The 23,996-nt window shown below is 42.6% G+C and overlaps 1 protein-coding gene across 1 annotated transcript; it reads right to left on the reverse strand.

Moving 5' to 3' along the window:
• Nucleotides 1-1,282: 1,282 nt before the first annotated feature.
• On the reverse strand, nucleotides 1,283-5,337 carry GADD45A (growth arrest and DNA damage inducible alpha). Its single transcript, XM_063137600.1, has 4 exons — nucleotides 4,928-5,337; nucleotides 4,230-4,331; nucleotides 3,352-3,571; nucleotides 1,283-2,044 (listed from the first exon to the last, which is right to left on the reverse strand). Exons 1-4 carry the CDS (start codon nucleotides 5,320-5,322, stop codon nucleotides 1,931-1,933), a joined length of 831 nt encoding a protein of 276 aa, XP_062993670.1. The 5' UTR covers nucleotides 5,323-5,337; the 3' UTR covers nucleotides 1,283-1,930.
• Between the last annotated feature and the right edge of the window lie 18,659 nt (nucleotides 5,338-23,996).

Here is a 23,996-nt window from a genome sequence, read left to right on the forward strand (position 1 = left end):
CAGGATCGTTCCGGAATCATCCCTCTTCATGTAAATGACACACAGGATATCCTGGGAGCAGTCAAAGACGACCCCGGGGTAAACCTTAGGTCTAGCTACGGCCTCAGTCAAAATGCTCTGACTTCTGTTTATGTTTGTGAAGCATAATATTCTTTGATCTTTTTGTATGCTTGCCCTCAAAGTTGTTATGCTGGAATATTTCCATTTACTTTCATGGACTTCTACAGAGTAAACAGAGTCCGCCTTTCTTTTGTCTCTGCTGTGTAATACACTAAGGCAGTATCCTCCTTCATGGCATCTCTGGTGTGTAATGCTTCAAGCAATTCAATGGGTTCTTTTAGCAACCTGTATGAAAACAGAGATTTTTTAAAAAAAATTGAAGCAATGGGTGAAATTTTAAACTGACCTGATCCATATGGAAAAATTCAGTGGTGCAAACAGTCCCTTTGATTATAATGGGCTTAGACATGCCTTTCTCTGGATTATTCCTTATTTCAAGTATCAGCTATATTTAGACAAGCTGGAAGACTTTTGGAGAACATTTAGCATTTAATTTGTTGAAGTTACTTACTCAACTTGAAGAAGGAGACCATTTGGACACTCATAGATATTAGATCCTTTCCATAACAGTCATTTGCATTTATTGCACACAGTTTCCCCCTCAAGATTGCACTGTTGCTGCATTAACTTATTTTCAAAACACATAGGTCAAATGTTTGTCATTTGGGAAAATATGTAATTCCTTAAGTGAATACATTTGTTGTTACTGGGATTGCCTGTCAAGCATGTGGTTAAAGAGTGTCAGAGGTACCTCGGACTACTTCATGGGGTGCAATTAGCAGCAGCAGCATCTTCCCCAAGTGTAGGGACTGTGCAACTCCTGTGCAGGATTGGTAATCCAGCTAGTGACAAAGAACAGTAGTGCCAACACCTCTACACCATTGCTTCCACTTATTTTCTAAAACTTGTCCTTTTTTTTCTTGCCCTCTTTCCTTTCATTTCCCACTTTGGAGGAGCACCAGTGGGGTTTTTTTTTTAAAAAAAAAGCGAAGGGGAACAACAAACAGCAAAACTATTTCTACCTCTGGCCACCACATCACTCACAAATATTATGTTATCATAAGGATCTTGAAAATGTGTTCTGCAGAGGTTTAAATGTTAGGTCATACTCTGAGTGCAGTGCCCTAGTGGCAATGTCCCAGATTAGCACAATCCTGTTGGTGTATTTATCTGCTTCCCAAGAACTATGTCACCAAAACCAACTCCTTGTGTTGTCTCCATCACAAAAGCAAAAACACTGGCTTTCTGTGGCTTTTACATCTTTATTTGAGCGAACACAGTCCAATTTCAAACAATTTATTAAAAGGTAGCAGTTCAAACATTTTAATACAAGTGGTGCACGCAAGATGCTCTTCAAAATCCCTAGCATAAATAAATCTTTCATTGGTATCATAAAATAACTTAATATTTCCTAGAATAAAAACTTAGGAAATCAGCATGTTGAAACAAAATAGAAAAGTTTTAAGAATGATGAACCCCCCGTTTTTTTAGCTCTTGCAAATGTAAAGTATTTTAAAACGAAAACTAAAAATTGCTCTTTTTCAACTCCAACAAAGGGCATTTGGTGTGTTCTGAAAGGAACTCCATCACACTGCTTTCACAACCTTCTTGTAGAGCTCCAACTTCCTCCAATGACTCCCTATTGCTCCCTCAACGCAACTTCTGCTTTCAAGTCCATCATTTTCCATCAGCGAAGTCAAACATCCTTCAGTTTCACACAATGTGTAGTTCAACCTCAACCTACCCACTTGATATCACAGTTATTGTAATCCTTGTGCCAGGCTGGGAAATTACCTCCTGAGCAAACTACTAAAGTATTTTAAAACTTCAGTGCAATTTTTCTATACAGTTCAGCTTCATTCATGTGCCGTCACCGTTCAGGAAGGTTAATCACTGGGACCCACTGATCCATGTAGCGGCTTTCCCGGCAAAAGCAAATCAGCTGACTTAGGGCTGGATCCTTCCACTGAGAAGCATGTGGATTCTGTAGGGAGGGGAGGGAAAAGTCATGTCAGCATAAAATAAAATGCTGTGAACAGTAGAAGAGCCTATCTCTAAATGCCACATAGTCATCTAACTAAGGCTACACAAAGACGAGGTGTATGTCTAATTGAACTTGGTTGGCTTACTTCTGAGTTGACATGCATAGGACTACAGTTTCTTTAGATTAAGGTGTCTGCATACATTTTGTGTTTATAGCACAACTTACAGGGTATTTTGAAATTCACTTTTTTATAACTAGTAGAAGACAAAAGGCTGCAGTTGAATATATTGTTGTTTCAAAAATGTTAGGTTGGTTTTTTTTACTATTTATAAGGAGAATCAGTCTAAACTAATTCCTTTAAATAATCCAACATATTTTAGGAAGCTGCCTATAACCTGGCTTTGGATAAAAGTTAAGTAGTAAATCAATAAAATGTAATTCCCATTTTTGGCAATAATCATATACAGTGTGTAAGTAGAGCTCACAATACAGAAAGCAATCCTTAATTGCATGAACAGTTAAGTAACTGCTTGGTTTCATACAGGAAAATTTTTTTTTAGAGTAACATACACACATAGACCAAAAGATCAGCTTTGCAAGATCAGCTCATTCATTTTTAGGCAAACCTTGCAAGTTCTGTCATCTTCTACTACTTAAAAAAAGATTACCCTGGCTGAATTCCTCTCTGATTTACATTTTCAATAGTAAAAGCATTAACACTGGAAACATATTTCTTGAAATGTTTTCTGGACTATGATTATCAAGTCAGCTGTCCACATATCACATTCAATCCCACAAACGTATCAGGATTGAATAAGAGTGACCAGCCTTTTTGTCACAGTTGTACTAAGTCATCTTAATAATTGATCTCTGAACCAACTAGCAAAAAGGAAAGACAAATACAGGCAGGGAGTTACTGTATAAAGGTGACTCATGGGGTTGTACTTTCCTGTTGTCTTCAGGACAGAACGTGTTTGAACATGTCTTTTGCTTTGGAAATCCCTATAAGCAAAGTAGGAACTATGATACAACTTGTGCAGTGGGAAAGGCTAAGGAAAGGCATGGTTTTGCTGATTCTCATTCAAACTAAAGTGCCACATGCACCAAATGTAAGGACACTGAATACTAGAATACCTACCAATCTTGAAGTGCAATGAAAAAACTGGAGCCGGACTAGCGTTTTTAAAAGATTTTTTTACAATTTGCCAGTGAAGCTCGTTTCAAGGAAATGTTGCTCTTACAGTCAAGTGAGGTCACCCTGCCCAGTAGCTTTTATGCCCTATCTGTTATAGGAGCAGAGCACTTACTGTCACGAGTACGCAGTGCAGGTCTGCAGGCTGCTCGCCTCCTCCGCTTGGCCCCAAGAGCAGCAGCTCCGCGAGCCGGCTTGGGTTACTCACTCGAAGTATGTTAATGTCATTCTCACAGCAAAAAGCTTGGATCAGGGTGAAGTGAATTTGTAAAGCCACATCCTGATTGTCTTCCTCATCCGCTGCCAACAGACAAAGAACCACATTATCTGGATCCCTGCAGAGATAAAACAATATAGGCTAAGTTAGTCACAGCCCAACAAACAAGGATTTTACAGTGACAAAACAGAGACAAAACAGGAACCAGGCATGCTACAATCTCATGCTAGCTATACTGCTCATATGCAATGCACAGCATGGACACATTGTATTATCTATGTGTTTGATCCTTCACACATGCCTCAGATTATGGGAACTGGATTTTTAAGTACTCAGCATCTCCAATCGAGGCCCATGGATGGAGAGGGGGGCATTTTTAAAACATGATCTGATTACACTTCAGCACCAAACTGAAGGGTACATTTTCAAACTAGCGGATCAGCAGTTCCCATTGTGTCAACTGTCACTGGGTGCTCAGAACTCTTGCGTTGTAGTTAAAAAAGGGGTTCTTTGGAAATCTGGCCCATAAAGAAACTATGCTTATGTGGCACATGCATGATGGATAACAAACATTTACATGGCTATGACCAAATAGACACCCATAAGCTTAACCTAAGTTGACACCTTGAGCACACAGCAGATCTTTCCTGCCCTGGTGTTTCCTCAGATAGTTGATAAATCCACAAGCCCTGAGGCACAGTAATCCAATAATAGTAGGAGGACCTGGTGGTGGTGGTGAATAGAATAAAGGCAGCAGAAAATCAGTTCTCACTTACACATTTAGCAGTTTGGCAGCCTCATACACCCCAACCGTGACGCTTCTCTGAGTCAGGGCTTTGCTCAGGACTTCTTCCAGCGCATCCCCTACCTTCTCCATGCTGATGGAAGCCCCAAAAGAAGAAGAGAAAGGAGAAACCAACTCAAACTATAGCCCAAAACAGCATTAAAAGAAAACAAGCTAGAACACCCCTATCTTAAATAGATTCCCAGTCCACATTCCCTCCCGGGGCCCTCCTATGGTGCAAAACTGAGGAAAGGGCTGAAGTCCCCTTAATCCGAAACGATCGACTCCTACAGAAGCGGGGAAGAGAGGTGGCTGCAGGGCAATCGTTTCTACACGCTGGTTCTCGTGTCAGGGGAAAAAACATACCCGCTCCTCACACACACGCTTGCCTCCCTAGAAATTCTGCCCCCCCCCTCTCTCTCTCACACACACATATCCTTTCCCCCGCACCGCCTCATCCCAGATCCCCTTCAGGCATTTTTGCACCACCGCTTTCTCCCCCTCCCCCCCTCCCAGCTGTGAGGCGGCGACAGGCTGGCCGGCCGGCGAGTCGTTGCGATCCTTAGCCACCGTTGCCCTCCTCCAGCAGCAGATCCCGAAAACTTGGCAACCGGCAGGGGACCCCCACCCCCACCCCACCGACCCTGCCCGGATCGAGGGCGGCCAAGCAGCTGTCGTGGCATGATGTACCTTCCAAATGTCTGATGCTCCCCAGCGAGCTCTTCCAGAGTCATGTTGCGGCTGGAGGTCTCTGCAAAGAGGGGATGAGGGAGGGAGGCAGCTGGAACCGGGCGCCTGGCCCTATTCCTCCTCTCGGCTGCTTCTCCTTCCTGGCGGGCGGGCTGCGGCGCTCCGCTCCGGCTGTCCCCGCGCGAACCTGCGGTGCGTGTCTCAGGGTCGATCAATCCACCAGCGCTGACCCCGCTGCAGGCGCTGCTGCTGCTGCCGCCGCCGCCGCCGTTGCACTTCGCTCCAAGCCCCCTTCTGCCTTCTGCCTTCCTTTGCCTCGCACGACGCTTGCAGAACCCCGCGCACGCCGCCCGGTCCCTTTCCACGGCCCGCTGCAGCCCTCCCCACAACAGCATCGAGCGCAGTCTGAGGGACAAAGGGCTCTTGGGGCTGGAGTTATCCTGCCAACCCCCAGCCAACCGTCTCACGGCTCGTTTGCATGCGGCCTTCTGATTGGGTCATGCAAATAAGCCATGGCGCTCCACTTGACCTCCGCCTCGCCACTCCACCCCCGCCCGGTGTCCCTTAGGCAGAAAGGGAAAGAGCGCGCACACGCGCGCGCGGGGGGGGGGGATTGGGAGAACCGGGGCAGGAACTTTCCCTGCCCTCGCTGGTGCTGATTGGAAGATGGCTAAGTTTTGGGGGGCGGAGTTTGTTGTGGGAGCTGTGGATCTCTCTCTCTCTCTCAGCTGTTTTTCTTGTTGGTGCACATTTTTCCCTTCTTTGTTTTGAGAAAGGGGAGGGGGGAGGGATTGACCATAAGCTTCTGTTTGCAGGCCCTAATGCTTTACAGATCAGCCCTTACAATAAATAGCTGTTAGTAAGCAGGTTATAAAAGTCAAAGAGAAGCTGACACTCTGCAGTGAATTTTAACTGATGCTTCTGTAGGCCTGGGAGCCACAATGCACTACTGGGCCACCTCCCCTCCCGCTTGCTAGCGTGTTGTTGGAGGTGGGGTGTTTCCCTGTTGTTGATTTTTAATTTTCTAATTAAGCTATTATTGGACAGATACGCATGACAGGATTTTATGGGTGTTTTTAATGAGATGCATCCCAGGTATTTTAAGTTTCAGGCATTATTTCTAAATTGCAGTGACCCGTGAGCTTAGGTCAGCCTTGCCCAACTTGTGCCCTCTAGATGTGTTGGATTGCAATTCCCAGCATCCCCAACCAGCTGTGCTGGAGGCCACTAGACACATCTGGAGGGCACTGTTTGAGGAAGGCTGCTTTAGGTCGTATTTAAACCTTAATCTGAATGGGGAACTGAACCCTTGCTGTAGATATTAATTTCAGGGCAACAATCCACTTTAGTAGGTGCTTGGCACTGCTGAAAAAATTAGGCCCGTTTTACAGTTTTCCTGGTGTGTATGTTTTATAGACCAGAGATGTTAGTTTATATAAGAAAAGTCTTTCAGGGTCAGAAGCGTAGCCTTTCTACACCTCCGTCCCTCCTCCCAATCCCCTTTCCTTTTGTGTCATGTTTTTTAGATTGTAAACCTGTGGGCAGGGACCATGTTAAGAAATATTTTTGTAAGCCGCCTTGAGATCCTTTTTGGCTAAAGGGCAGGATAAAAGTGCTAAAATAAATAAATAAAAATAGTATTATTTCTTTACTTACTTATTACATTTTTATCCCATCCTTCTTCCAAGGAGCTCAGGGTGGGGTAGCCAGTTCTGTTATCTCCAATTTTATCCTCACAACAACCCTGTAATGTAGGTCAGGCTGGGAGAGAAAGACTGGCACAAGGTCATCCAGTGAACTTCATGGTTGAATGAAGATTTGAAACTGGACTTGACAACAAACAGTACACACTGGTTTAAACTATTCTTGCTTAATGTTTCTCACTTCCTTGAAAGTTACTAGCCATCAATCTTCCATGAACATCTTGTCCTTATTGGAACCCAGTTATATCAACCAGCTATTACCACAATTCTGCTAAAACATTTCTTTTCTTTTGAATTGTTTTTGAAGGATTCTTTTCAGCAATATCTCTCGCTCAGAGAATAACAACTACCATTCTCACTTTAAACTTGAATTTATTTACATAAACAAGTCTGAGGTAAAGTACATTTAAGGCTGAGGCAAGTGAAAATCAAGGACAAGAGCTCTGGAACAGGCAGGGAGGAACTTTTTTTTTTGCCTCAGCAGTCATCTCAGGTTATCTGAGGCCAGGTTCACACATGCACGTCTATCAGTTGATGATAGTTGCATCAAGTGACGACTTGCAAGTGTGAGAAGCATGCCATCTAAGGTAAAGCACTACACACAGAATTTTCACATCACCTGAAATAATGTATTTCAGATGTCAGTTCACACTTTCAGCTGCCAGGTATTGTGTACAGTAATCAAATTATGTACATGAATATGTGAACATCTTGCCTAATGTATAAAACAGGAGTGAGGGGCTGTCCAAATGTTATTTGACTCCAACTCCCGTCAGCCCCAGCCAGTGTAGTCAATGGTTAGGGATGATGGATGTTGGATATCTGATGGGCCATAGGTTTTCCATTTCTGGCGTAAATAATATTTTCAGTCAAGTCCTATTCCCACAGGGCAAGTGGGAATAGTGATTACCTGCCAGCATGCAGGGGACTCCAATAGGGCAAAAGCGCATACACCTGGTCCTGCCCATCAAATGTTTATACAGTTGGCACTACATTCCAGGGAATGGAATGCAGAATGGCTGATCTCAGAAGCAGAATGAAAAGCCTGCATACTTTAATAATGCCAAACAATTGTTTTATTGGCATAAACTATGTGTGTTAAGGTATGTGTTATTCAACATTATAGGTAATCAATCACAACAGAGGCTGGTCGGGGTTGCAAGAAAGAGCTGAACAGGACAAAGCAGTCATGAAGGCAAACAACTTACTCTTTACCTTATTTATTTATTTATTATTTAATTTATATCCCCTTTTCTGCTAAACATAGTGCTCAAGGCAGCTAACAATAATTTTTTAAAAAGCAGATAAAATGTAACATACTTAAAACATAACCACATCAATTAAAACACCTGTTTTAAAACATGTCCGTTCAAAAGAAAATAATGACATCCACCAGTTAAAACCTACTTCAGCAAACAAAATAACAGCCAACAACCTGCCTGACTAAAATTATCTTGCCTGCTGGTGGAAGGACATTAAAGATGGAGCTAACCTGGCTTCCCTTAGTAAGGAGTTTTAGAGGCTGAGAGCAGCCACCAAGAAGTCCATGTTCCCACCAAATGTGCCTCTGATGGTGTAGGGATAGAAAGAAAGGTCCTTTTCCAGGATCTTAAAACCCATGCAGGCTCACATGGGACATTGTGGTCTTTCAAACAGCCTGGTGTCACGTCATGTAGGGCTTTATAGGTCATTACCACCACTTTGAATTGTGCTCGGAAACAGACTGGTAGCCAATGAAGCTGTTGTAACAAGGGAGTCATGTGCTTCCTTTTAACCACGATCCTCCACATTTCAAACATCACAAGTCATCACAAATTAAGCAGACTACAAATGCAGGGGAGGGGGATACAGTGTTGGTCTATCTTCATGAACATACATACATTTAACATATTTTGTAAATTAATGGAATTTCAAAATCTGTTTTTATCAGCTGAAGCCAAAATGTGGAGACTGACTTTTACTCTGTATAGAGGCATGCTCTCCTCCCATCTTTTCTATGTTTATTGTTTAGACCAATGAAAGAAAAGCCTTTGATCTCAAAGTAAGAGAAGCCATGGAAAAGAGCCCTCCTATCCAAGGAACCGCCTAAAAAGAGGAGGGGGCAGAACTTCTTTGCCTCTCTTTTCTTCCTAATGATATTGCTGTCATTGGCCAGAATCTAATAATAACCCAATATGGAGGCCACAAAAGATTCTTTTTGTACTGTGTTCTCTCCATATGGTGTGTAATACTGGCCCGGACATGAATATGTAGATGGAACCAAGCAAAAAGCAGCTTTCAAATGTTATCGCCTCCATGTGGAGAACCAACATAAGGAGTTCATTTTATTTTATTTTATTTAGCAACTTCCACAAGGAGCTTGAGGTCTGAGTCAGCCTTTAGGCCCAGTCCTTTGAAAAGGAGCCACATGCATGGGGGAAATTGTTTGTAATGGTTTCTACCGCACCTGTGGACAACCCAATAAAAAGGGGTTGCTGTCACAACCACCTGCTTTTCTTACACAGTTTTGCACATTTCAAATCCTTTTCAAGTGGCAATCACACCACTATTACAATATATGAAGTGGTAAGACTCCTGACAAGAGAGCAAGATTATTCATGGCAACAGCATTTGAGGCAGAATTAGTGTACTGAGATGTCATGTCCAACAGAGAATAGATTTATTATAGATTTGAAAAACGTGTCACAGGTAGGGCTTATGTTGAGCCAGGTCATAGGTCCTGGATCCTGTTTTGAATGTCAGGGCTGAGCATTGGAGTTTGTGGTAATAAAGAAGACTACCTCTGAGCATGTTCAGGGCATGCAGCTTTCACCACTGTATAACCACAGCCTTTCCCCCAAATAGCTGGCATTGGAGATGGGTGTTTTTAGGCAGCTTAGCTTTGAATAAGCTCCTCAACTGCACATGCCAACAGATGAGTAAAGGCATGCTCCAGATGTAAGGAAACAACAGGGCTGTGATGACATTAACAAGCCTCTTGGCAGCAGATTCAGGAGCTTGCCCCAAATTCTATTTTATATCAGGGTGGCATTTCTTCTTCCACTCCTTCTTCCCTTCCCTCATCAAGCCTGCCACCCTCTCATCTCAGCCATCTATTTCTGCTTGGGCTGTTACATTAACAATCAGGGCCATATACACAAGATAAAGGACCCACTGTAACATAAATTCTGTTTTGAATGTCAGGGCTAAGCTGTGTAGTATGTGGTAAGGAGACTACCTCTGAGCATGTGCAGTCTACACTGCATATAATATAAATAGTGAATTCTCCAAAATATGATGCCTACTTATACGTGTATTCTTATTTATCATCATTCTTTATTACTATATATGTTCAGTTTGCATATTCATAATTCCATAACCTTTTCAGCTTCCACCTCTCCCCAGACGCTCTGCATTGCCCCTTTTCTCTGGACCAGTTTGCACAATCGAATAGCCCACCATGGTCATGATGGGCTGCGGCACATGCCACTTTGAATAGTCAACTCCTGGCGATGGCTTGTTGTGGCGTTCCAACCCGGGGTGTGTGCGAGGGTTAAACAATTCTTGCATAACCCATTGCCTGTTGTTGGGTTATTTAACTCTAACACAATCCCCACGACCTGAGTCTGCATGATATGACAAGCTGTGGTCAGGCATTGGAAATTCAGATCCCAGCTGGAACTTGCCACAGCCCATCATGGCTTAAATAAACCACATTGGGCTGTTTTGATTAATTTGAGGTGTGTCTCTAGGTGGTAGAACCTAGCAATGTGGATGTCATTGAAGTAATCATACAGCCAGTTTTTCTGGGAATGTCTCAGTTCTTCACATTTTCAGTCTCTCCTCCTCCCATTTCTGCTAGGTAAGATATGACTTCCAATCAGTCTTTAGCTCTAACTTGGCCACCTTTCGTATACTAGTTATTCTGCAAACTGCTAGTCAAGCATAGTACTATTTGCTGCCTCTGCTACTTAATTCCTGCATTTTATATTCTTCCTGTTTCATTTGTTCAAACTATTCTGTGTCTGTTTTGGAGTTCATTTTCCTATCTGGATTCAGTCTTGATAGTGTTTGTTTATTGCCTCTAATCTCATGATTCCCTAACTCATTTTACTAAGGACTTGCATTCATGTTTCACAAGCTGGAGTGGATTCTTAGGGTACCTGAGGTAGGGTACAGTGTTAAATTGTGGCAGCAGTGAAGGATAAAGACTTTTCTCTTCTCCCAAGCATTTAACACCATTTAACAATGCTAAGTTTGTTTTTTAACAGACCCCCAGAACTGTTGTTTTTAAATGGATACTGTTGTTTTTATACTGTTGTTTTTATGTTTTTAAATCTTGTATATTTTTAATGTTTACTGTTTAAACTTTTGAAAACCGCCCAGAGAGCTTCGGCTATGGGGCAGTTGCCATGACACAGGCTCTGAACACCAAGCCTGGCCGCAGCTACTCCCTGCTCAAGCCAAGCACCACCGCTTGATACGCCTGAGACAAGGGACAAAAACCACCTTCCTCCAAACTATGTGGAGAAAGGGGTTTAAATGGAGAAGGATTTCAATATATAAAATAAAACACTGTGAGTTATATGTGCTGAGGTGAATTATTGTCAGAGTGGGTGCTAAATGTGTAAACTTCAGATGATGAATGCCAAACAGACACGTGGGATTTTTGTGGTAGTTAAAAACAAAATAATTAAAATTTATTTTTAAAAGTTCACAGGCTTTGTTTAAAAAAAAACACATTTAAAAACGTTTTTGAAACCTTTCATCCAATCCTTTCACTCATTCACATACACACTTTCCTTTCACACAATCACTCTTGAGCTTTCTTTATTATCTGTATTGATTAATATACATCAACTATGTGCACACCACACTCCAAAGACACCACTCTCTACACTGAACCTCAAATTTCCCAGAACTTAAGTACTCTAAACACAGAGGGCTAAAGCTCAGAGAGCTAAAAACTCTAAGAGTACCTAAAAAGTCCTCTCAATCCCCTCAGTCATTCCTTTATATATCACTCCTCCCCATCCCAAGACATTCTAACTCCACCCACTCCGGCCAACATTCTAAACTCACCACAGACTTACAAACTGCAGACATACATATGGGAACTGACTTGTGGGGTGTAACGCCACAGCGGTATATAAATGTAACAAATAAATAAATAAACAATGAGAACAGCAGCAGATTTAGGTTCTAGGACATTGTCCCAACTGAATTTGAGTTTTCTACATCAGTCAGTTACATGCAAAAACTATGATGAAATAACTTTGTTTGCAAAATGGCTATCCTCAGTTTTCTATATTCCATTTGGAAATTACACAGTGAGGGAGTAATGTTGAATGCAGTCCTACATCTATTTTCTTGGGAGTCAAGTCCATTGAACTATATATAGGACTCATTTCTGAACAGACATGTATAGGACTGCGCTATAGAAGGCAGCATTATTAGCATTACCAACTGGACCTGCGACAAAATGTTGCACTATATCCTCATCCCCTAGCAAAAATGCTCCTGCTCGGAGTTCCAGACAGCCCTGCCTTCCTATGGATACTACAAGCTGTTAGGAGCACAGTCCATTCTCCTCCCAGCCTTCTCCATCACCCTCCTGCTCTAGTTTACATTTTTCTTTTCCAATTGGCAATCAGCATTTCATGGCTCCTAGAGACAATTGAGCATGCTCAGTCCCTTTTGGGTGTGTGTGTTTTAATCTACAAACTTACATACTTCTATGTATCTGGGCTGTAGCCTGAGTATGAAACCACCATGTTATTTGTGGGTGGACACACACATAAACAGAATAGCTGTTTTTATAATGATGCTGTTGTTTTCATGCTTTTTATGTTTTTAAACTTTGTATATTTGTTTTTAATGTTTACTGTTTTAAACTTTTGTAAACCGCTCAGAGAGCTTCGGCTATGGGGAAGTGTAGAAATGCAATAAATAAATAAATAAATAATAAACAAGCACAAACAAATACTTATACAGAATTATGTATCAGTGGGGCTTTCTCCCAGGTTTAGGTGCACAAATTGCAATCGGGCTGTGCAATCCTGTGTGTTTACTCAGAAGTGAATCTTGTTCAGTTCAATAAGATTTACTCCCACGGATGGCAGCCTTGGTCTGGTATGAAACAGAAAACTGAAATATCACGTTTTAATACCTTTGACTGGGATGGGTTTGTTTTTGTTTTTTTAAAAAAGTTTGTTGTGCTACATTTTCACCTACTTTTGCAAGGTTCCCATGATCCACTGACACATTCCATGTGACTCAGCACTTGGGAAAACTTGTCCTAACCAAATCCATCTGCTTCCTTTCTGGGCTCCATCTGGCACCTCATTTTTGTTTTCCAGATCCATAATTGCATTGGCAGGATAATGATCTGCCTCTTCTGGCTACCCTGAGATGAACAGAGAAAGGAAGCAAAGACAGAGGCCATGTGTGTCTTTAGAGCAAAGGGCAAGTTTGAGAACTGTAGAAGAAAGACAATGAAGGTGGATATTGTTGTGCATTTGCACCCCACTTTGGAATGGTAAGAAGTTTCAGGGGTCCCAGTGCTAACCCAGGATTCAGTTTCCTTAAAAGCAAGTCTCTAGAGACTTTGGGTGTTTTGGTAATGTAAGGTTTGTTCACATGTATACACAGGGTGAGCATAAGACAAAGGTTCACAGTATGAACACTGCAACAGATTCCTGTTCCCAGTCAGATGTCTGGGGAAATCCTCAGTGCCGTAGGGTTTCCTGTACAGAGCAAAGTCATATCTCTGTCTCCTTTTCAGATCGAGTTCCATCTATACACACACACCCTTCCCTTTGTCTAGTGTTGGGCCGGGGGGGGGGGAGAAAAAATGAGTCATCTCTGCCCATCACATGGATGCCTCTGACCAGCATTTACTTTGTAAAGAGGGGAGGTGCTGGGTTGCCAAGCTGCCCAGACAATACGCCATGAGACTTGGAAGCCCTACCTTCAAGAATGTGGGAGCCGGCTGAGGTGACTTAAGGCCCAAATGTTTGGCTCGAGATCACTTTAACACAGATTACTTGCACCAAAGAGATCGACAACCTTCTCAGCCTTTCAATGCATGCTTATGGGTTGCTGGAATTTACTGGGGATATGTTGGTACAGAATAACGTCAACCTGGTAGTGTCTCCAGCTAGGACTTTACTTCTAGGTTGTTGTTTTTCTAGTCTAAATAGAAAGCAATCCCCCCAATGCATCAAGGAGTGCTAATTTTAAATAGATATCTTGCAAAGGGCAGGATAAAACCTTCCTCCTCATGAGTAGATCCTATGGCGGAGACATGCACCAGCTCACTACTTCATGTGTCACAGAGTGCAGCTGCTCATCATGAATGGGTACGCCAGGGGATCAGACAGCTGGTGCAGAAGGCTCTTCTCCATCCAGTTTCCTCCTGGAGCAGATTCATCTGTAGCGAAGAATATCTGCATGATGCAGCATATGGTGTAGAGGAGCCAGGACTCACAGTGGTGAAGCACCGGGACTTTTTGATTAGCAGGAACAATGACATCATCTGCCCCCCACCCCGCATCCTTCAGATGTCTTTGTTGCCTCTGAATTGAGATGAAATCCGCACAGCAATATAGATGCATCATGCTGCATTGTGTGTGTGTGTGTGTGTGTGTGTGTGTGTGTGTGTAGCATGATGCATATATATTGTAATATATATCAGGCAATATATGCATTGCTGGAAATCCATTTTGCCCCAGCTGATGTGAGGATTGCAGCTAAACCTAGAGGCAACAGGCACATCTGAGGGGTGTGTGTGACAGATAATGTCATCATTCCTGCTAATCAGAAAGTCCCGGTGCTTCAACCCTACGAGCCTGGCTGCATCATGCTGCATTGTATGTGTACGTAATATACACATACACACCATATATATATAGATAGATAGATAGAGAGAGAGAGAGAGAGAGAGAGAGAGAGAGAGAGAGATTGAGCGCAGCACAACTGCCTGCATTTTTGGCTCAGGTGACCATATGGAAAGGACCTCAGAGCTCCTGTATCTTTAGCAGTTCTATAGAAAAGGGAATTTCAGTAGGTGTCATTTGTATGCATGCACCAGCTGGTGGAATTCCAGCTTCATCACAACAGTTAAAGCTGCAGGAGCCCTGCCCTCTTTGGTATCTGGTCACGCTAGGCAGGGCTCCTGCCTATTTAACTGTTGTGATGAAGAAGGAATTTCACCAGGTGCTGCATGCATACAAATGACACCTGCTGAAATTCTCTTTTCAGTACAACTGTTAAAGATACAGGAGCCCTGTCTTCCTTTTCATATGGTCACCCTATTTTTGGCCTCTCCTTGGGATCATGGCTATGGGAAATGTCATGAAGAGCACCTGCACTTCAGAATTTACCACTGTACTTCTACATACAGCCAATGGAGTAACTCCAAAAAGCGCCCCAGTGAATTTCATATGATGTGCATGAATACTTGTACATGTAGACTGTGCATGTACAACAGGTGTCACAAGAGCTTACACACACACACAAAGCAACCTTTTCAGATCAATCAGCACATTTGAGATTTTGACAGTGGCTAGGTTTGGACAACATGATAAACAACAGTCGATTAATTAGGCAATCGTCCATTGCATTGCTTATCAGGTTGTCTGGCGAGCAACACACAACTCACTGTACACTATTTTGTCAATTCAAACAACGGAGAAAAACAACGGGCTGCTCTGTTGCTTATCCAGAGACCTGCTGCTTAACATGTTGTGTGGCAGGCTCCATGCTCAAATTTAACTCATTGAGTGAGCTATTTCGGGAGCACATGGGGTTCTCTGGCAGGAGCGGCCGAAAGCGCCTTGGCTGCTCCTCTACAGTCAGCACAACTTGCAATGGCTGATGGGATAGGGCTGGGAGGACTGAGGGAGGAGGGAGGGAGGAGCAATGGAGGGCTCGAAGATCACGCAACCACTGCGGGGAGCCTCAGTCGCGCAACTGTGGTGGGGCAACATGTTGTGTGGGGAGTACTTGTGCAACAACTCACGGTCAGTTGATTATTCCCCCCTCCATTGCCTACAGTGTCGTCTGAAATCAACCAGTGTGGGGGGGAGGCTCTTGCCCATTCATAAAACGGCTGCTATAGTGAGCTTGGCTGGCCACAAAAACAGTAATTTCCTGGAAGGCAAACTGGTAGCTGAAAACAAATGTATCATGCCCAAGACCTTAAGTGCAAGGCAGAAGTGAGATCTGAACTACAAAAAATATTTTTTTAAAAAATCCACTCTTTTGCATATAAATAAAGATGGTGCAGGAGAGCAGCACTCTGCTTTGTAGTTTTCCAGCCTCCTAGTTTAAAAATTTTTAAAGAATTTTTTGTTTTTAAAGGAGCAGGGAGCCCATTCGGTGCTAAGAGAGGTATTTGTGGGCACGTCAGTGCCCATGGGCACCACATTTGAGACCCCAGATATACAGGGTCAAGGAAAGAGAAATGCAAAAGAGTATATCCCATGTTGTCCTGGGAAGAAACAAGCTCGGGAGGAGGCAGCCCCCTTCTGCTGTATTTCCCCAACTCTTGGTATGGGTAAAGCGGCCTGGCAGCCCCTTCCAAGTATCTACAACTCAATATTTGGGAATGGCCCCCCACGGCCCAGGCCCTCAACTGCCTCATTTTGGACACACAATCACATCCGGAGTTTGTCATTCCCTCCTTATTTTGGAAACGCAATCACATCCTGAGTTTCTCACTCCCTTCTTATTCCGGTAAATTATTGACGTAAAGACTCAGGCAGAAGATATGGTGAGAAACTTTGTACCTCTGTCGAAACAGGAAGGGCTGAACCCTAGAGCTATTAATGTCACAAGGGCTTCCTTAAGAAGCAAGGTCCACATTTGCACACTGAAAAGGGGATTAGGTATAAAATGGGCATCCTCTTTTCTGCCCGAAAGAAGAATACAATGGGTAACCATGGTGTGTGGGTTTTATTTGTCACTAAAGCTGGACCAGTTTCAGAACAGTTTTTAGAATTCCAAGACTCTCTGTGAAAAGGGAGAGGAAGAAACATTAAGAAGCATAAAGTATTATTAGGAGAAAGGGAAGAATGAGGTTTGCCACCTTTCTCTCTCCCCCCCCCCCCCCCAACGACTGATGTCTTTTACTCCACCCACATATTTGTAACTCTGAAATAAACTCTTGCCATGACAATTTAACTAATCCAAAACCAAATGGATGATGTAACTTCTGGGCAATCCCCGGCATCTACCTGCAGATTGAGCCCTGGACATTTGCCTGGTTGCCCAATGCATGTGCATTGACATTCCGTGTGGTCACCTTAGTAGCTGCATGTTACTGCAGGTACAAAGTTCTCAATAAACTCAGCTGCATGAATCAGCATTTCCTCTGACAGTAAATGGCCAAGATAAAGATAGAACATGAACACAGCAGATTTTTCTCCCAGAGGTTGAGGCCAACTTCCTTCCATTCCTGCAATGTAAATACTAGAAGTACATACCTGCAATAAGAACACTGGTTCAGTCATCAGCCTTGCTGTGCTTCAGGTGTGCCACCCACCTTTTTTTAATTTTCAAAATGCCATAGATATATTTAGGGTGCAATCCTATGCATGTTTGGTGAGAAAAGGGCAGAAGAAAAAGCCCTTCAGCTTCTAGCATTCCCTGGCCAGCCATACTGGCTGAGAAATGCTGGGAGTTGTATAACTTTTCTTCTGCCTTACATGCATAAGATTGCACTCTAAGGCGTATTGGCACTTCTCTCCCCAAGTCCTAATCAGGCAAGGGTGGGCTTTGGGAAAGGCCTCCAGGGTTATGTTTTGCTCTTTAGTCTATTCTAGTAAAACACACCTGTTTTCTGCATGTTCCTTGTTTTTGATCACAGCTCGTCTCCTGTGATTCTTCATGCTCATGGTGTTCCATTGCTGCACTTTCAGAAATGTAATGTCTCGTCATCGCTCATGTCTGATTAACGGAAGGAATTTAAGGCTGCAACCCTCTATGCACATAACTGGGAGTAAGGCCAACTGAACGCTGTGGGACTTAGTTCTGTGAGGAAACATGAATAGGATTGCACTGTCAAGGTGCTTCCATATGGACAGCTCCTAATGCTATCAATCAGGATGTGCTGTGCAGCATTTTTTTAAAAAAAATCTTTTCCCCCTTAAATGGATTTTCTGTGGTAAGGAAAAAGATGGAAGAAATGTTGGGGAAACCCAGGAAGGTTACAACTGGAAGATGATGATGTCTGGACACACATACCCATCGAACCCCGTGAATGGGACAGGGTGATGGTGTCAAAAATGCCTTGTCTTCAAGAATCCTAAGAAAGAAAAAAGACAATAAAACTTTCCCTCAAGTCAGAATTGGTTAAGGGTGGTCACCTGACAGCCTCTCCTCTCCTCTCCTGAGAGTGCGGCAGAGCTCACATGGATCTATAAATATAACACAGGTCAAGCTAACCAACGTTTCCTGCTTTCCCCCTTACATTTTTATCCTGCTTTTCCTGCAGGGAGAGCAGGGCAACATATAATCTTAGTTATCCCCGCAATGACTCTGTGAGAGAGTTTAGACAGAGAGGCTGACTGGCCCAAGAACTGAGGTTCGTAGCTGAGCAGGAATTTGAACCTGGGCCTCCCCGTTCTAACTCTGACACACTTGCCACTGAACTACATTGGATTTCAAAGAAATTGTGTAAACCAGCCAGGTTTTAGTCAGTATTGCTGTAGTTCATAAGCTTGAGCTGATTGTCAGTAACGTGATGGGCTGTACTTGGGAAGTAGGAGTGTTGGCTCAGTGTTTCTTTTGAAACTTCTGCTGACATAAGGGGCCAGCTTTTGCTGTTTACATTTTAGGGGGAGAGTTCATTGTCACTCACTTTAATTGCGAACTCAGGTGGTGAGTGCCAACACAAATGGAGCCAAAATGGTGCTATTGAGAAACAACATGCTTGTGGGAACCTGGAGGTTTGCAGAAGTACACATTTTTTTTTTAAAAAAAAATCACAATTCTAAGTGGGGGGGGGATTGGCACAATAAGGACTGAGCATGCTCAGTAGCTAAGGGATGTTGAGTGTTAGTTGAAAGTAAGGGAGACCTTCATTATGCTAGATTAGGACTGTGCTTGTGATTCTTTTTGTTTTTCTTCTTTCTGTTAGTTTGTGCTAGTAGTTCCCAGTGTGTCTGCTCAGAAGTAAGTCCCATTGTATTCAATGTGTCTACTCAGAAGTAAGTCCCATTGTGTTACTCCCAAGTAAGTGTGTCAAGGGTTGCAGACTTACAGCACACGAAACCCCCCACCTTTGTACACATGCTGGGGAGGGAGGTGCTCCCTTGAAACATCTCTGCTGCTTAAAGGAATACCAAGAAACAGTGGGATTTTCCCCCTTGTTGCCCCTCTCCCTCCATATAATGCAGCCCGTATCAATCATGCCAAAGAACCAGGAAGCACAAGAGCACCGGGTAATCAGTGCAATTTCCCTTAATATAGGGACGCTCCAAGTTAGAGATCACATTTTAAAAGCAATACTTCGTATTTCAGTGAGCTTATGTACAAAATACAAGTTTGAGAAGTCTGAAGGGGAAGCCAGCATAACACCATTTATTCGTATGTGCCTTCACTGAACTGTTGATCAGCCAGCTACATTTCAGGTACAAACCATCCTACAAAGCAGCAAATATCATTTGTTTCTGCCCAAATCTCTGAGGCTGTTCAAGCAATCTGAACCTTCCACAGGTCATTTGAAAGTCTGTGGCTTAAGCCCAAAACTAGGTGGCTTCATTGTACACAGGATGCTCTTTAGACTTTGACATTCAAGTTCAATCTAAGGTATCCTTTGACCTCTCTCAGGTATTTAGGGCAAGGCAGGGAAGTCCCTCTGTCACATTAGAGCAGCTGAGCCAAGACAGCTGCATGATTTGCACAAGCTGAACACACACACCCCGTCCCTATCAGGAACTCAGTAACCCCCCTGGTTTTCCTACCTGCCAGAGACTTGTAGGGGAGGGGATGAGTTGTGCAGACCAGAGCTAAACTAGTGGCAGTCATTGCCCAAAATTTCAGCACCATAAACAGATCCACATCACAACAGAGGAGACATAACCCTGCTTCATCACATCAGGGTTATACGTGCAATCACTGCGAATTGCGTGTAAAGGACTATGAAGTTTTCCAGTTTATAACATGCTTTGACTGTGAAATACTCCCATGCATCCTGCTTTAATTGTGCTTCATATATAAAAGAACCAACCTATTTAACTACCTCTTTAGGAGCGAATCTTTTGTTGTTCTCCGAGCAGCCACTGGGGGCGCAGGAGAATGATTTGATATGTTTAAAGTACAAATTAAATAAATGCTTACAACTGTGTAAGTTTTAAAGATAAAGACATCAAAATTGGCACAGTAATAGATATTAAGGAGGGCTTTCAGCATACCAAATTTGAATTGGATTGGGTTGATTTGTTGATTTTTAATGATTTTTTATATTTCTCCCCCTTAAACCCTATCCTGGTATGCAAAGGATGTTAGGAGTGCTGCCGCCCAGGGTGTAATTTAGCTAACAACAACAACAACAATGACAGCTTTATGTTATGGGGATAATTTGAGGGAAACGGGTACGTTGGATGAAGCCCAAAGGCACAGCAAGTAGATGCGGGAGATGGGCAATTTATGGCCCTCCAGGAGTTTTGGCCTGCATCTAGATAAGCATACAAACAGGGATCCAAGCTTTCTCAGTTTTTATTAACAGCTTGAAGGAAGGGAAGCTTCCTGAGCGATCTCATCAGTATCCAGGTAATATGTAAGTATGCAAGTTTTATGTAGAGGAAATGTGTGCATTTCTAGTTTGTTTCAAAATTATAATTTTATCTTTGTAAATTATTTTCAGCTCTACTGCATTTCCTCACCTTACTTAGCCATATCTTAGCCCTAAGAGTCCTGTCAGTTTGATATTGTTTAAATATGCATATGCACTTGAATGTATTTATCTTATTTTTTGTTGTGCCGGGTCCATGAGTTGACATCCTGAATTCGTGAGGGTTTTTTTACTTATAATATAATTGTATGTTTATATAAGTTTGATTTTTTAAAATAAACTTGTTTTTATAATTGCAGGTGGAGACATTGTAGTATTATACATTGTGAATATGTATGATAAGCTTGGATAGGGTGTGTGTGTGTGTGTGTGTGTATGTGTTTGTTTGTTTTATATGCCATTTTACATGCCAGCCCACTGAAGAACACCTATGGTCAAAATGTATTTGGTTACTTTTGGTATTGAATGACATGATTGTACACCCTGGTTATGCTTTTTTACATTGTATGATGATGGTATGTTTTAGACTGGACAGATAAAGGTGCATTATCCAGCTTTTTGGGTATTGTTTATTTTTACCAGTTTACTTGTCCCAGTTGATTAGTTGCTTTCTGTCATATTTTATTTTATTTTATTTATTTATTTATTTATTACATTTTTATACCGCCCAATAGCCGAAGCTCTCTGGGTGGTTCACAAAATTATTATGCCATTTACTAGCAATGGCATATAAATGGCATATATTAATATGCCATTTACTAGCAGACTCTTAGATTCTCCCGCACCCTCCATTTTAAGTGTGTGAACACTTGTTAGTGTATATGGCTACTTATCATCTTGATTTCTAAATATGTTTAATCCACAACCACAAAAGGTGGGTTTTACAATATGAGTCAGTAATTTGAATTAAAGTTGCATATATTTTATGTATGTATTACAATGGCAAAATCTCTGGAGTATTTTTCCCTTTGTAACAAAATTAGGAATATTTGGGGAAGATGTTTTATGATGAAATGGAAGGGGTTTTATAGTGTGTGAGATCACTGCAAATGGCAGAAATAAAAGAACACCACACACACGTCTGTCCGTCCGTCCGTCCGTCCGTCCTTCCTTCCTTCCTTCCTTCCTTTCTACCAGCCTGATCCCAGGCAGTGTTCAGTGCTCCTAACCCGGACTTATTTCCGAGTAAAGATGTGTAGGAGGGCGCTTAATGACTTACAGGGGATATCCACGAAACTACTTAGGGGAGAGAAGTCCTTGTTTTTCCCAAATCTGTTCAGCAACAAGAGAAGCTACTGCTGAGGGAAAAGAAGAGCAACACCTAGTAGTGCCGCATGTCCATCACAGTCAGTGCAGGGGGTGTGGGGAGTTGTCCAACCAACACCAACCAATAAAGTGTAGGGGAAGATGCAAAGGAGATCTACAGGAGGATGCAATAGCGATTTGCAGGTACATACAGGAGGAGAGGTCTAAAGATGCATGAACTCTAAAAGTGCACAGGTGGAAGTGATCAGGGCTTCACATGCTATGGAAATGAAAGGGGATAAAACGAGGGCAAAAGTGTAGGTGTGATGGAGCTTTTGGAAAGCAGGCTGCGTAGGCACACAGGTCACCTGGACACATATATGGTGAGATCACTGCATTGCCCAATATGGTGAGAAAACGACATTTATGTTAAAATTCAAGTCGTTATTGGTAAATTTGCATCTATACATATGAATTAGCATATGCTAATTTTATACACATCTGGGTTCTCTTTTGTTGTTGATGATGCGTTTTCATTTTTATGGCAAGTCCAAAGTGGCCACCCTAGGCAGATGATCCACCATTTTGTCTCTCCACCAATTTAGGATTGATCTCTCAGAGCAAAGCCAGCGAGCCTATTGTTTACATATTCCCCTCCCTCACACTCCCATGTGGTTGGACGTGCCCTTCTAAACATATCATAAGTATAAAAATTGGGAGGTATAGAAATGAAATCAATAAATAAAATACTGCTCAGTTTAATTCTGGTTGTACTTTTATAATGTGAATTTACATTTTTTGTTTTAAGCTATATTGTATTTTATTAAGCTATATTGTATTTATGCTGTATCTTATGGTTTTAATTTTTGTGAACCGCCTAGAGCTTCAGCTATTGGGTGGTATAGAAATGAAACAAACAAACGAATGAATGAATAAAAATTGAGGAAATTACTGCACTACATTTTACTCTGTCCCTTATGTTATGCCACATAAGTTTTGCCAGATGAATGTCTTTAGACCTGAAACTTTCAATGTCATCTAATATAAAATAGATAATGGAATCTTTGTACCATAGTTTCTCTGCATGGTTAAAACTACAGTGTGAAATTTGTCACTGATAGGACTCAATAAATTTGTCTTTTGTGAAGTAGTGCTATTTCTTACCCTGACGGCGTCTGGGCTAGAAGCCATCAGCCATCACTTTACACATAAACGCCTATAATAAAAGCATCACTTCTTTCACAGCAACATTCAGTGTGTGAATAACCGAGTGTCCTACTTCGATTATTGATCTTGCTAGGTTAGCTCACACAACGCCGTTGTTGCACTGAGTGACGAGATGTGGCATGACATGACTTAAAACCCTACTGCATGGGAAAGCTGCTGTTTCAAGCAGGTAGAAAGGGAGCAGCAGATGGTAATGCATTGGAAAAACAGGTGGAGGCATTGTTTGAAGACCGTCCAAATTAAGCTCGCTTAATTTGTTAGATCTCTGCTTAACCTCAGGCACTGTGGTCTTTTGCACTGTCTCGGGTTTATCCAGCAGGCAAATGGTCAGGACTAGCTCATCTGTAATCACTTCTTGCACTAAATCTTCCTTAAAGCTAACCAACAAACAAATGCGCTCTCTCTCTCTCTCTCTCTCTCTCTCTCTCTCTCTCTCTCTCTCTCTCTCTCTCTCTCTCTCTCTCTCTCTCTCTCTCCAAAAGAGGGCTGTTGGGGAGCAGAAATGAATGTTCCAACTCCACCTGGCCTGCATCAAGTCAGTGTTCAGCTGAGGCCGCGCAATGGCAAGTTCTTTCTGCCCTGCCGCCTGTCTTTTATGGTTGGGTTTCAAGAGATGACAGCATGGACAAATAGCCCTGAGCTAACAATGATGATATCTGGGAGGCCAGGCTCCTGATCAGATCCTCAGGCTGAAGATTCAATTTACAGAAGGTGTGTAACTCCCAGGACTTGGAGTAGCCACTTGGTTGGTTGCCAGAATTGGAAGCTGTAAAACAAAAAGCCAGAGAAATCCCAGCCAAGCTGTTTCCCCCTCTCTTAATGAATACAAAAGCAGCATATTGGGCGTGTGTGTGGGGTGGGGGTGGGGGTGGGGTGGGGGTGGGGGTGGGGGGTGTTGTTACACTTGTAATGTAGCATACATATGTAATATGAACATTTTGTGCTCTCTGAGTGCAAATGCATAGAGATTGCTGGCCCATGCACCTCTGCCCCTTAAGTGCATCATGCAGGGGGCTGGCCCAGATTTTCAGGATGCATTGGGTAAGATTGTGTGTATTAATTCACCCAAAGGAGAGCCTACCCATCAACCCGCCTTCCCTGTTCCAAAGACTGCCAA

The sequence above is a fragment of the Elgaria multicarinata genome, chromosome 1 (assembly GCF_023053635.1).
Source record: "Elgaria multicarinata webbii isolate HBS135686 ecotype San Diego chromosome 1, rElgMul1.1.pri, whole genome shotgun sequence".
NCBI lineage: Eukaryota > Metazoa > Chordata > Lepidosauria > Squamata > Anguidae > Elgaria > Elgaria multicarinata.